Below are 13,970 nucleotides of genomic sequence, written 5' to 3' on the forward strand. Positions count from 1 at the left end.
AGTATGATTTACTGTGTGTTCAGAAGCACAAAGCTTTTCTCTTCTATACACAGTTCAGAACTTCCTCTATGAAAGGTCAGCCGGGGATTTTCCCCAGTGAAGAGAAACAACTGCAATCACACCGGTACCACCTGAGAACATCCTCTACAATAAAAAAATGTGGTGCATCAAGTCCTGATCATTTTCATGCTGCCTGTGTAGCCCGAGTTCATTGTGTTGGGCAAGTTTCCTTGCAAGGTGCAAGTTTAGCGCCTTTCCAGGATTGTCAGGACCAGCTTGGTTTCTCACTGCCCCCACTTTGTATTTCAGTTTTTCACTTTAACATAGAAGAACACAGCTGGTCAATGATGGCAGAGGGTAAGGCACCAAACTATTTTTTTAAATGCTGTTTTAATGTGCTGCTATGTATGAAAGGATGATTTACTGAGCAGCTCCTTCTGCTGTGAGTATCTGTATTATCAGTAGAAAGGAAATACTCTGGTAGCAGCCTGGAGTTGTTAGTGCCAAGATCACTGCACTCACTTGTAGTGTGTCATTCATTATAGTCAGTTTTGCCCCACATAAACTGATGTTTTCTCATTCAGAAGTCAGTCAGTCCATGCAAATGGAAGCAAAAGGATGAGTTCTCTTTTAAGACAGCAAAATCCTGTGTGTTTGCCTCAATTTTAACACACAGCCAACACCTTTTCTCTGGAGTCTTCATTCTTATACTGAGTAAGTTTGCCTGAGACCAGAAATTCTGCTCACCATACAAACAGCGGTCACTGTAACAGAACATAGCAAGAAATTAAGATCATTTGCACATCATCTTTATTAATCATCTTTCTACAGCACAGTGTCCCTGCTTTTCTTGGAAAAACACCCCCCCACACTTTTTTTGTTGTTAGAGGAAGCAAAAGAAAACCGCCTGAAGTTCGCTGTGGAAAGGTATGAACTTTTATTTAGTCTAATTTACTTCACATTCACAGCTCAGCATCAGGATTTTATAAGCTTCCTGGCACTGCTACTTTACTCAATAAATCATTATCAGGCACAAAGGTTTTAGTTTCAGTTGAAATAGTGAACTCTAAACCATCACAGCAACAGCATTAGAAACCTACTGCCTAGAGCAATTTGAGGTACAGATTTCTGTCTCTTTATGTTAGAGGCAAATTTAAGATTTCGTCCTTTGCTTAAATATATGCTGGATTTTTTTTGGTTTTATTGTCCTTCCATCCGAGAGTAAGCCAAAACCTTTGCCCCACTTGCTACATTTTCATTAGAAGTACAAGGCAGTTAATACCAAAGTAGTATTGCAGGCGAGCGGACATTAAACCCACATGCAGGCCTGGGAACACACACACACACACACACACTTCTCAATGGATTGCTGGAACGGAAAGGATTTCTGTGATACACGGCAATAAACAGCGAATAAAGTTGTGCTACCATGATCACTAAGTCTACAAGAAGCTCCACCTCGCAGCAATTAATGACACTGGCAGTACACTTTTAACCATTCCAACCAGTGTTTCGTATTTCCCCCAGCGTGGTTTACAGTGTAGTACAGAAGTCATGATACAACAGCCAGTAACAGCCAAAATAGTGCACGTTTTCTAGAAACGGACAAAAAAAAAATAAGCTTCTTGGTAGTTTTTCTACTCTCACAACACCAAAATGGCAGTAACAGTATCTTGTTTTAAATTGTGATCAGAAATTAAAATTGGAAAATGTGTACATATATACACACACACATATATATACACACACTTGTACGTCATATTCTGTACACAGAAGTTAGCAATACGTACTCACACCCCAAAATTGCTTTTGAAAGTTATTGAAGATGTTCAGAGCAGTCCCTACTGACTATTGATAAGGCAGCTGTGCTGAGGGGAGAGTATTTTGAAATTAACATTTAGTACCTCTCTTTCAAAAGTAAATTAAAAAAGTTAAGACGTTTAACTTAGGAGGAAGAAACCACAGACTCTGTCCCACGCACAGACAGGCAGCAGTGGTTCAGACCCCTCGGAGGGCAAGGCCCGCATGAACACGAGGTAGCAGAACCTCGTCCACAGTCGCAGGGAAACGGGGCAGCTCCCCTTCCTCCCAGCAGGAGGGCCCCAGCTCTCCTCATCCCTGCTTGCCTCACGCCCCTTTCTGAACTGCCTAAAATTTCTTCTGAAGTCTGTTTGGCAAATAGATATTTAGACAGGTTTTGTTTGTTATCAAGGCATACTATTTCTAACCCCCTCCCGTGCTATACATATAAAATACAAACACCATCTGCAGCATCTGTACACACCTTAGAACTGAAATGTAAAAATGTCTGAAATCTCCTTATAAAAGACAATCCTGTTTAAATATAGTACCCATTTTTTCCCCCAGCGGGTACTAGCCTAAACTTTTTTTTTTTTAATTCCACCAGCTGCCTGTGTGGAATAATTTATTTACACGTTTTTGGTACCTTTAAAACAAAAAGGTTATACTTTTAAGGAAAAAAAAAAAAAAGACACCATAGTTTTAACTAATTTTAAAAACAAAAAAAAACTGGTACCAAAAGACACTAAGCACACAGGTTGAGGTCTTTTATGTCAAGTATCAGGCCAGGGAAAGCAGTAAGGTAATGAGAAAAAAAAGAAACCCCAAAGCAAACTAATACAAACATTTGAATAATGAATTAACAAGTTAGGTGACTGCTCCAGCAAGCTTGTAAATAAAGATAACTGGTTTGTGGACCATTTAACATGCTCAGACCAACTTGCAGCATAATCAGGCAATTGAGGTGAATACACGTTTTTTCCTCACAAACAGTTGACCAGAACCAATCTGGCATGAAGTCCTAACATGCGTGTGCGTGTCCGCACGCCAGCGCACACACACGTGTGCACACACACACACTCGGCTTCTTTGCATAAAAACAGGTTTTTGGGGGTTTGGTTAGTTAAAAAAAGGAAGTCTGCTCCCGCCGCCTGCCCCCCCAAAGCTCACCTTTACAATGAAACTTCCTGCTTATCCCCACACCAAACCAAAGGCAATGCGAGGACACAGCATCCCCAGAGCCCTCACCAGCTTTGTACCACTTCTAGCCAGGGGAAAACAGGGTCCTGTATGCACTGGACTTTTCTAGCGCAAAGCTTGCACCCATAAGGCCACTCCAGATGCTTATTCTCTAAAATAAATACTTGAGCAATCTTAGACATCCAAAACCCAGATTGTGATTTTAGACCGTGCTGAAGACCAGTTTGGTTTTACAAACAAATGAAGAGCTCCAAATCCTGCCCATCCCTGCCTTTTTTTAACAGTAACGTACTGTGTATTATCATCACACAGCTTTTCTTTTTCCTCCCCAGTAACTGAGAAGAGCTTCTAGTCTATCATAGAAGGCCTTCAGTGCCTTAACTCATGAGTCAACACCTGAAGAGAGGCTCAGGGTTGGTTCAACAGCGCTTGTGTCATACAAAGGAATGCGTTAATATAAAATACAGCCTCGCCGTTAAGAGAAGGTAGTTGACAGACGCCTTAACCTATGGGAATGACACATTACTGTTCCTCCACCCTCCCAGCATGCTTCACTCTCTTGCTTTTCTCCCTGTGAAAGCTGAGGCTTTTTCTGGCACAGCACCCAGGGGAGAGGTACAATTTAAAAGGTTTTAGAGCGAAGAGGCGGTTGCTGCGTTAAGCAGAGGGAGGCTGTTGGATGTAATTCCCTCAAGCAGCGCTTGTCTCTCGCACTGTCTGTGGGGACACGCGTGTACGTAAAAAGGTGGCACCACTAACCACTCTTCTGCCAGCACCTGCTTCCACGGGACCATGGCACTCGCACCGCTCGTGGATATGGCCGCTCGGAGCACGTCCTCCTTTCTGGACCCCTGTAGGGCCCAAGTACAAACTCTGCTGAAAGCTACTTCATCCTGCGGCAGGGCGAGGAGGGGGTCAGCAGGGATCAGGCTCTGTGCAGGGACATAACACTGAGCATCGGAGGTGTTTGTATGAAAAAGCAAGGCTCTCACGAGATGTCTAAACAGGCTCAAGCGTCACACTGTCTCTGGAGCTGGCCTTCTGCTATTTCCAGAAACGGAGGGGGCGGGCAGGGGATGGAACAAGAACTTACCACAACAATCTGTTGTAAGAAGCTGGGGCAGGATCAGCGGCATTAGAGTAATCTGCTACTGGTTCCTCCCCATTGAAGGCACTTCTAAGCTACTACAATACCATATCTACAGTCAAGGTTAACAGTGCATCGTCCTGAAGTAGATTCCTATAGTCTGAAGTCAAGCCCATGACAGAGAGCACAAATCTGACTAACGGTTAATGAATACGTTTTGGGGAGAGAAAGAAAAAGGTACAGCCCTCCCCCCGTGGTACACACTGCATTAACACGTATGTAGGGTGAGCAAGTCACAGAACGTTCGTATGTACATATGTATGTAGGCTTGCAAGTGTTCTTCCTGAAGAGGCAATCTGAAAAAACAAATTTGTTCCCAGATTTCAGCTGTCGGTCTGCGTCCACTGCACCTAACTTCTCTGACTTGCCAGGCTGTTTTAAACACAAGAGTCACTTCAGTCACTATCTGGGAAAAATATTTCAAGCAGAACCCTTATTAATGACTGCACCCAGCCTTTCAATTAGCTAATGAAATGCTCCATCGCCTCTAATGAGCCAATCCACCAAAATACAGAAGGAATCGGGGACCAGAAGCCCTGGCAGATGAAAACTACTGAAGACAAAATTGTGCGATTTGAAGCATGACTCGCTTTGCATTTAAATATTTGTGCAAAACTTACGTAATTTTTGTATATAAACATGATTACAGCTTCCAATGTTGCATTTAGCAGTGTTACCTTAGGAAAAACAAAATGATATGCTGTTCTCCCCAAACCTTTAAACCATCACATCACCTTAGTCTTCATTTGCAAGCGTCTCAGTGGACAGCCAGATTTTGGCACCACTTAAAAATTTGCTTAAAGGTGTTCCCAGAATGCTCCTTCGGCATAGGTTCCCTACAGGAGAGAACGGGAATGAGGAAGAGAGAAAGTCTGGGGCTGGAGAGGTGTCATTTAAACCATTTGCTCTGAAGTACATCCTGCTCTGATTCAGTTCTGAGCAGCTGCCCTGCAGAGAAGAGCTGCTTTTGTACTGCCGAAGATTCCGGTTTAACATGTCTACTTCATCTGCCAGCAAAGAGACTTTGTGGAAAGCAGTGATGAAGCCACCGTGATTAATCTGGGCCTCGGGAACCCAGCGGAAGTAGCACAGTTTCCACAGTTTTATTTGTGTTCCAGAGGTACGGGGCAGAATTATGCCGTGCAAGTCAACGGGCTTCGCAAACCAGTCTCTGAAGTACTGTTCCATACCGCTACCCTGACTCTCTGCTGGCTGTAAAAAGTCCGGTTTCAGTTTTAGTATCAGAGAGTTTCTTCTTGGAAGGAAATCTTGCTCACTGATGATTCCGTTTTTTAATGCTGGGGGGACACCTCGCAATGTGGAGCTGTAGTTTTTCTGCAGAAAATAAATACTGGTAATTTTCCTGTTTTATGCTCATTTGCATAGCAGATTTCCCTGAGCTGCTAGGATGCATCATCCAGAGAAATGATATGACCTTTGAACAGTTCTGAGCTTGTGAGTCTACTGCATGGCTCACAGGGCAAACAGTGTGGCCACCTGTGGCCTTTAAAAAGAAATAGGTATGTTTTCTAGACTTTCTAAAACAGTGAATGATTGAATTAATCAGTATTCACTGAAAAAATCGAACACCCTGGGGGGGAAAAAAGTGGCATCTCATCACTTTTCCACAGGTGAAATAATGCAAATGTTGTCAGTGAGCTCAGTAATACCAGGAAACGTCCTGGAACACAAAGCTCAACAATTTACATCTTCACTGCTACAGCAAATAATTTCATTAGGCTGGGAAGCTAAGAGAATTAATGCTCCTGTTGCTAAACTGAAGGTGTAAAACACCGTATAACTTACATTTTTTGGCATTAACACCTTAAGGTTAAGCACAGAAACAGTCCACTCACAGACAGACGTCACTATAGTTACCTTTGAGCGTTTAAAAGTTTTCACAGCTCCATTCTGTACACACGGTGCACTCTTTCCAATATACAAAGGGTTGTGAAAGAGCAGGCGATCCCTGCTTGTAAACTGAAGAGACCAGTCCCAAACACAAGGAAATCTGAGGCCTTTCTCATCACCCAGCTGAATATTTTTGCTTATGGCAAATTCCTGCAAGAAGTTAACATTCAGGTATATTAAAAATGAAAGAAATAGGTTTATTCACAGATCTGAATTATAAACCAGTGTAGAACTACTGGGCAACGAGCAAGGATATAATTTAGAGGTTGCTGCAGACCAAAGCAACAGAGCAGCAAGACAGGCTGCTGCTGGAGAAAACAGCTGTACCCTGCTTTTCATTTGTGCAACGAAGAGGCAGGACTAATGCTTACGTAGCAAAAAAATTACTTTTCAATGGTGTTAAATTGTTTGTTTACTCTTAAACCCCCCAAACTTATTCTGAGAATACACTAATGGTCTCTCAATGCTCTACTTCTCTGTAAGGTTGCTACCTACAACTTTAAAGGGAAAACATTTAACAAAATAAGTAGATTTTACTTTTATTCGGCATCAAATGTTTTCTCCACACAGTTCTGATAAGCTCCAGTTTTCAAAAACAAATTTAAGTGTTTGGTTTTCTAAATACCTTCACTGCGCGTCACTATCTGAACTTCGCGCGGTCTTTTCCAACTATGTAAACAACTATGTCAAAAGATTTCAAAAGTTTGCCTGAAGCGTGGAATTCTGTTTATTGCCTGTCATTCTACTTTATCAGTTCCAGATACAAGTGTGTTTCCTAGAGGAATACAGATAATAATGTACAATAATAATGTGTTTCTAGGAAAAAAAAAAACAAAACCAAAAAAGAAATTCAATAGACTTTCTTCTTGAATAGTTAGTTACTGTCTATGCAAAGATCACCTGAAAGGACATTCTGATCATACTCATCTGGGGAGCTGAACAGCTTGCACTGAACAGAGTGTGACATTTTGAAAAGCAGAAAGGAACACCATTTAGTTGGGACGATGGTATTTCTGGAACAGCACGCTGAAGTCTCTAATTTGAAAAGTAGGTGTAATGCTTCATACTCACAGTGCTCTCCTTTACTCGCTGGTGAGGACAATTGAAAAGGAAAGTGCCAAACAGTGAGATACGTGCACTGTCGTACAACATGGTCAAGTACACTTCAGAAAACTCGAAGGCTGCTGGGTATTGTTCTAGCAGCTGCCAAACACAGTCAAGAAACATCAAGAACAAAGGAGACTGGGAAAAGAAACAGAGAAATATTAGAATTAACATAAGCTTTTCTCAAGTCATACCAATTTCTTTGCCGTTGGTGCTACATGAGGGTATTTAGCTACACCTCTGGTACAGTCTTCAACAGGGTAAACTACTTGCAGTGTTGTATTTTTTATGATTTTAGGCAACCATAATACCCTGCATTCCTGTTTAGCCACTTCCACAAGCACTATGTCAACTGGCTTTCTCAGTGTTACCTTTCCACAGCCTTCCCTTCTCTCTAAGAAGCCGGTCAGTTTTTTCCTGGGCTCTCTCCATACTCATGTAGCTGCAAAAATGCTGTCTGCCATCTTGTACGTCCCTCATAACCTCCAATCAGTGCTTGCATGAGCCTTCCTTATTACTTGGCTTTATTTTCTTAATGTATATACTTCCTTCTTGTTTGAAAGAAGAGGAAGCTTATGATTCAGCCACATTAAATTCTCACTACACTTTCTAGCTCCTTCCACAGTGGCCCATGAATGGCAAAAGTATTAACTACAATTTATATAAAGCTTTATTTTCTTCTTCCCAGTTTCACTCTTCTGCATATCCTTTCCTAGGGTCAAAATTCCCGCTTTCTCATTATTCTCCCCTTGGTATTTCAGTTTCTTTACCCCCTCATGCATTTTCTCTGCCTAGTGCTCAGTGTCCTCAGTTTATCTGTTGGCTCCACTCTCTGGGAATACTGTTGTCTAGTATCTTTGGGCACTGTCCCTGGAAGAGGCTGCTAACCTAGGGCCCTCTGGTTTTCCAACTGCAATTTCAAGTCTCTCCTTTGCAATGACAAAGCCAAATAAGCTCAGCTGGAAATACTGAAAAATCAAGCACCGTGCTACCCTCTCCTCATCTGTTCAACAGCTGTGCATCAGTTCATAAAGCTGCAGTGCTTCTCCATCAGCTCAGTACTCTGAGAAGTACTGCATGTCGGTATGACTGAGTTCACAGGAATGGGGATGAAAACAGATATCCTTGGTAAAAGAGGCAAAACAAACGACCCCCTCCGACGCCACTCCTAACCCCCTTCATTTCAATTTAAAACGTGGGTTGTGCTAGCATTTGTAACGGTGGGACCTTTTCGTGTGTAACAGTGAAGCAACATAGAAAGGCAGCAGCATTTGGTTGCACCTGATGTTCCCCTGATTCTCACAGGGCTAGAGGATAAAGAAAATGTATCTCTATCCTGGACAAAGACTCATTTTCTCTGACATTAGTTTCATGAGATTTGAAAGTATTAAAAAATATTTTTACTTTTAGATTTCTGTATGAAGCAATTTTCAGGCTGATACTAAACCAGACACAGTTAGCACATACAAATACAATTCATTTTTACCTCTTTGTCAGATCTCTTTAAGTGGTTACACCTATCCAAAAACTGGTATCCTGCCATGACCCACTCCTTCTGTATTAAGCTTTGAAATCCAACAATTGTTCGAAAATAGGGATCCAGCATGACTTGAATGAGAGAAGCAGCAAGACAGCTCAGGTCCCGTCCCTCTTCCTCTGTGAATAACACACAGAACGTATGAAATACATGATGTATATGTGCACATATACAGAATTAGATCTCAAAGAGCAAACGAGGTCTGGTGGTTTTCTTTGGATTTCGTTTAAAACATGCTTTTTGCTGCTGTAATTGTTCTCAGTTTCAAAAACAACTAGGAGAAGAAAACATTTTTTAACTGAGACTAATACCATGGAAGAGGTTCCTGCATTATCCACCACAACAATGCATTCATCAAGAATATATAATAAATATATAAAAAATACCCACACAAACACCTGATATTTAAACCAAGATGTGCTGAGAAGGAAAAGTGCTCATGTTGCTGGAAATTTTCAACAATTTTCCACCCTGAAGCAGTTTTTGGAAGGCCATTGTATGGGCAGAGTGGGATATACCTGTTGAACGGGTCTTGCAAAAACTTGTAAAAATAACAAACTACTGATCTTGATATGAGCAAGTTTTCCAGTGTCTGTCTTTTCTCAAATATCTGCTTGAACTTACACAACAGCAGCCAGTGTCAGTGAAATACTTTTGTATACAGGACCTCTGAATAAAACTGACATTGCTTATGCAAGGAGTATTAGCCCAATTAACACAGTACAAAAGTTCCCCCTAAAATTTTTGATTCTATCATGTCATTATCAGAGTAAAGACCACAAAGACTCAAAGTGAAACACTCCTTTGATGCTAAGGACTATACTACAGTTCAGATACATATCAAAATTATTTTCCTTTCTAGGTTCCTCAAATGCCTAACATACATGGAAACAACGGGGTTTACACACAGAGATTACAGTTGATTTTATCTAAATGTGTTTATCTACATTATCGCACTAATGCCAAGTATTACAGCGTGCTATACGGTTGTATTACCTTGTAGAACTACAGAAACATGCTTACACTCCATCATATATACAAGCTCAGCAGAATGCTTAAGAAACAATCTAGACAGGAAAAGAAAGGGATACAACAGTTAATACAACAAATTCACACCCTGGAAGAAAAAAATATTTGGGAAATCTATTTACCTAACCCGTATATTGAAACAGAGAATCCTTCAACTGATTTACTGCTTATTTACACTGGTGAAAGTTTTCCACATCTCATTAACCATCATTTTGTTACTGGTACAAACCTAATATACTCTAACCAGCGAGTATTTTCCAGTGAGGATAGCCACTTCTCTTCAGTTTCTTCAAAAGGCTCTGCAACAAGGAAAGTAATTACATTGCAGAACAACTTCAAAGAACGATTCCTGTTAGCCAGATCTATTAGAATTTGTGGTATTTCAAGAAATTAACCACCATGAAAGGGCAGTCCAGCATACCATTAACACACAGCTGTTTTAGTTTGGTATGTGCAGCCTGAATTTCCTGGATGTTGGGGAGACACTTGTCCAGATCAGATTTGTAAACATCACTTCTCAGGGGATGGCTTCGAGTTATTGCATTACAAATCCTAAGTGAGAAAAAGAATCAGCCATTTTATTATTGGAAAGGAGAGAAATGGTCTTTCAAGAAACATGCCACAGTCTTTATCCACAAACAACTAAACCGACATAGAACAGGCACCTTATTTAAAAGAAAGTTTTCTAGTTTATGTTCAGATGTATTGCTCCTGCCACAAAGCTACTGACTCAAATATTTTTAGTATCTGCTACAAAACAAAAAAAATGGAAGTGCTGGATCATTAAAATATGTTTGGGAAATGAAAATCTGAGGCTGACTTATGGTTAAATAGCTCTATTAAATTCTTAATTTTCCACCATTTTTAATAAGACTTACCTATGCTAAATAAACAGAACATGTATAAAGTTTATAAAGCCAGGAAATCTCACAGTGTTTCCAGCCTAACACACACAATGCAAGTGTTTGTACTACTACAAAGTCACCCTACGAATTAAACCAAAGAACAAATGCCAAGCTAGCAAACTACTTATGTGAGGCTCTAAATGCCTTCATCTTTCATCAAGGACAGTGAATGACAAATATTTCACAGAAATACTGTGTGAATTGTGGCACTAAATCTACAGAACTGCATTTCCCAATGTCACAAATAAATTAAGACATTTTTATTGTGTCTTGCTGAAGCAGGTAAGAAAATCTCCACCAACATACACAGTATACAGTAACACCAATAGAAGAGATTAAGCCTGACCCTTTTATCAATACATTCTGTCATCTGAATGACTAGCTGCCTAAAAAAATAAACATCCCTTAAAATTTGAAAAATTATTCGGTACTGAAACCGAAGTGGACCTTGAACAGAAATTCTGCCAGAACTATATTCAGAGCACAGTTTCTCAAAAGCTGCCGCACTACATTACAAAGCAAGTAGCTTCTCAATTACCCATTGCTGCCGTATGTTACACACAGTCACCACTTGTGTTATCCCACACATCTGATTAAAGAACAACGTAACTAATCATTTACCTTTGATCAATTCTTCTTTGTTGCAATACATCTTTAATGCTGGCCATTCTTACAAGGGCACTCCCATTAGGGTGATTCCAGGACCATAACTAACACGGGGAAAAAAAACACAAAAGTAACAGCAAAATAATGCAGGTTAGTATTACTCCATAGAAGTTTCTTCCTAAATGCTACACATGAAACTGTTAATTGGCATACATATTTTTAAGATTAATACTGTACAATGCTCAAGAACAGTAACAGAATAAAGACTATACTTACTGGCATTCGTCTCCCAATAAATGAGTAGGAGTACAGCTTAAGGTCTTGATCTGCTAAGGAAGATGGAACCACAAAATATTCTGGAAGGCTTGGGGAAAAAATGTGATACAACAGGTTACTTTTCCCTATGTATTCTACCAGCTTTTCTCTTGTTGCAATGCTGTCTTACCAACTCAAACTATAATGCACTGGCCCCTAATACCGCAGTGTTAACTGGTTGTCCTGTATGTCTGCATGGCCTTACGTATCACTGGTATAGCTCAGATGTATTTGCCTAGAAATGTGCGTGTTTCAGAAGGAAGTACAAAAGCACGAAAGCGACAGATGCCAAAATATGATGTTTCCTTTCATGACAGCACTTGCAGGATCTTTCAACTAAGGGCCCCTCCAGAGAGCGGCACATTTTAGAGGTGAACTGCACAGTTAGGTAGAGACAGGGAAAGACAGTACAATTGCCTTGTTTTCTGCTACTGGCATTGTAAGAGACACTTACCAAGTAGATATCATATAACCTTCATTGACTGAACAAACTCTCCACTCTGATGCACCTGTCCTTTTGATTTCTCTATCCCAATCAGAGTAAGTCTCAAACAAAGGTGTCTGCTGGCCACTGGCATTGCTGATGCCACCACCACCACCTCCTGGGTCTATTCCGTTCACCTTCTTTGCTAGGAAAAGAAAATTCATCAATGCACATTAAAAAAAAAAATAAAATAAAATAAAATAAAATCTTCACTTTCCTAATTACAAGAATGAGCCACTAGCATCAGAACTAATGTTACCTATTTTTGTGTTACAACAGATCAGTGGCTGAATGACAGCTTGGCAATACCTGAAGATGTAAATGTGTTTTTTCCTGCAATTTTGACCAAGAAGCAACATAAAATCGGTATGTTGTGCTGCTTAATAGAAAGCAAGATCTACTAACACTCAGGAATGAATGTTATCTTCAGTCACAGGACTTCTCCACTCAACATACCGAAGTCAGCGACATTTTAAAAACATGAACCCTTTATAATCTACCCTTTAATTATGTACCTTATGAGGAAAGCAAAATAAAAATCATATAATTTCAACAGCAAGTGAAATAAATTGAAGGCCAGTCTTAAATATATATATTTTTTTAAATCCACACAAAAAGATGGCCTACCATTTTGTGGCTAGGGACCAAGAAGATTATACAGTCCGTTACTAATACAGAAGGCTCTCCTTTGCTGGTCGTTCTTTAGGTGCCAAGGAGGCAACCAGCTGGGTCAAAGGAGACCACGTTTTGTTTCCTGATACTTGCACATAAATTTTTAGATGAATTACCTCCCTATTACCTCCCCCATGAAAGCTCCTAGCTTTAGCAAGCCTGTAAAGATCCAAGTGCCTGCTCAAACAAAGCAGAATACAGCATTATGGCTCTGCTGATCTCTCGGTGACTGTGTAATTTCTACTTTCTCTATCTATCAATTTCATTCTTGCACAAATACTCAGGCAACTTATGTTTATTTCAGAAGAAAACTGGACTAAAACCAGAATGTAGTAGTTGTTCAAAGACAGCATATAGAGGAATATGATAATTACAAAAAAAATGTTATAATTTTACTTTTCAATAGCAGCATACAATTATCAAATATAGCCTGGGAAAAAATGATGTACATGTACACCAGAGAAACACAGGCTTTTTATGTTCCTCAAGAAGCACAAAGACAGTATTTCAACTTTTACTTTACTGGGACTAGCAGGGATAGAGAGCCATAAAACACAGTGCTGGAACTGTAAGAACAGAGCCAGAGATCTATGCTACAGACACCAGGGTTCACAACAACAAAAAAACCTCAACCCAAACCAAAAGTATTTCCAACTGTTTTCTCCAGCAACTGCAGCATAGCAGAACAACTATCTTTTGCCATTCTGGTCTGCTGCTCCAGAGGAACAACATTTTTTTACCCACCTTATGCAATTCTTCCACTAGGTATTTTTCCATACAGCAAAAGGTATTTTAAGGACAGAACAAAGGCAATTTTGTGACAGACTAACATTTTGTTCACACTCCACTTCAACATTTTATTGTCATTTTATCTGCAAATTGGCTTCCTCCCTAGTACTTTGTAACACTTAAATACATGGACTTTAATAACCGCTCCAGTTTCATCAGGTAAGAAATTGTCTGTCTAATTATGTGTGCAACATAATCACATGCAGACTCCTTGTGCATGCACAGGGCAGTCATGTAGGCACCTGCATGAAAAACATGCATTTTTGTGCAAATTTGAAGGCCTGAGTTCATAATTCCACAACATTCAAATTTTGTAGCAGGTGGATCAGTGATTTCTAATGCCAGCTGCTGAGTAAATATTTCAGTACCACAAAATTACATCAATGGCACTTTATTTGGAGGCTTGTTACGCTAGAACTGATGGTCTTCAGCTGTGTATTGGCTGGGGAACACTAAGCAGTGACCGCACAG

General features: G+C 40.2%; 1 protein-coding gene across 1 annotated transcript in view; it reads right to left on the reverse strand.

Moving 5' to 3' along the window:
- Nucleotides 1–913: 913 nt before the first annotated feature.
- Nucleotides 914–13,970, reverse strand: part of MTMR10 (myotubularin related protein 10) — a 42,557-nt gene continuing 29,500 nt past the window's right edge. The window contains exons 7-16 of the mRNA XM_086471293.1: nucleotides 12,009–12,183; nucleotides 11,516–11,603; nucleotides 11,255–11,343; nucleotides 10,150–10,280; nucleotides 9,958–10,027; nucleotides 9,696–9,766; nucleotides 8,649–8,818; nucleotides 7,130–7,300; nucleotides 6,026–6,208; nucleotides 914–5,482 (exon numbers count right to left, since the gene is read on the reverse strand). Of these exons, the coding sequence (XP_086327419.1) occupies nucleotides 4,883–5,482; nucleotides 6,026–6,208; nucleotides 7,130–7,300; nucleotides 8,649–8,818; nucleotides 9,696–9,766; nucleotides 9,958–10,027; nucleotides 10,150–10,280; nucleotides 11,255–11,343; nucleotides 11,516–11,603; nucleotides 12,009–12,183 (1,748 nt within the window). The 3' untranslated portion in view covers nucleotides 914–4,882. The remainder of the gene's footprint in view (nucleotides 5,483–6,025; nucleotides 6,209–7,129; nucleotides 7,301–8,648; nucleotides 8,819–9,695; nucleotides 9,767–9,957; nucleotides 10,028–10,149; nucleotides 10,281–11,254; nucleotides 11,344–11,515; nucleotides 11,604–12,008; nucleotides 12,184–13,970) is intronic.

The sequence above is a fragment of the Leptosomus discolor genome, chromosome 11 (genome assembly GCF_034619465.1).
Source record: "Leptosomus discolor isolate bLepDis1 chromosome 11, bLepDis1.hap2, whole genome shotgun sequence".
In the NCBI taxonomy this organism is placed as follows: domain Eukaryota; kingdom Metazoa; phylum Chordata; class Aves; order Leptosomiformes; family Leptosomidae; genus Leptosomus; species Leptosomus discolor.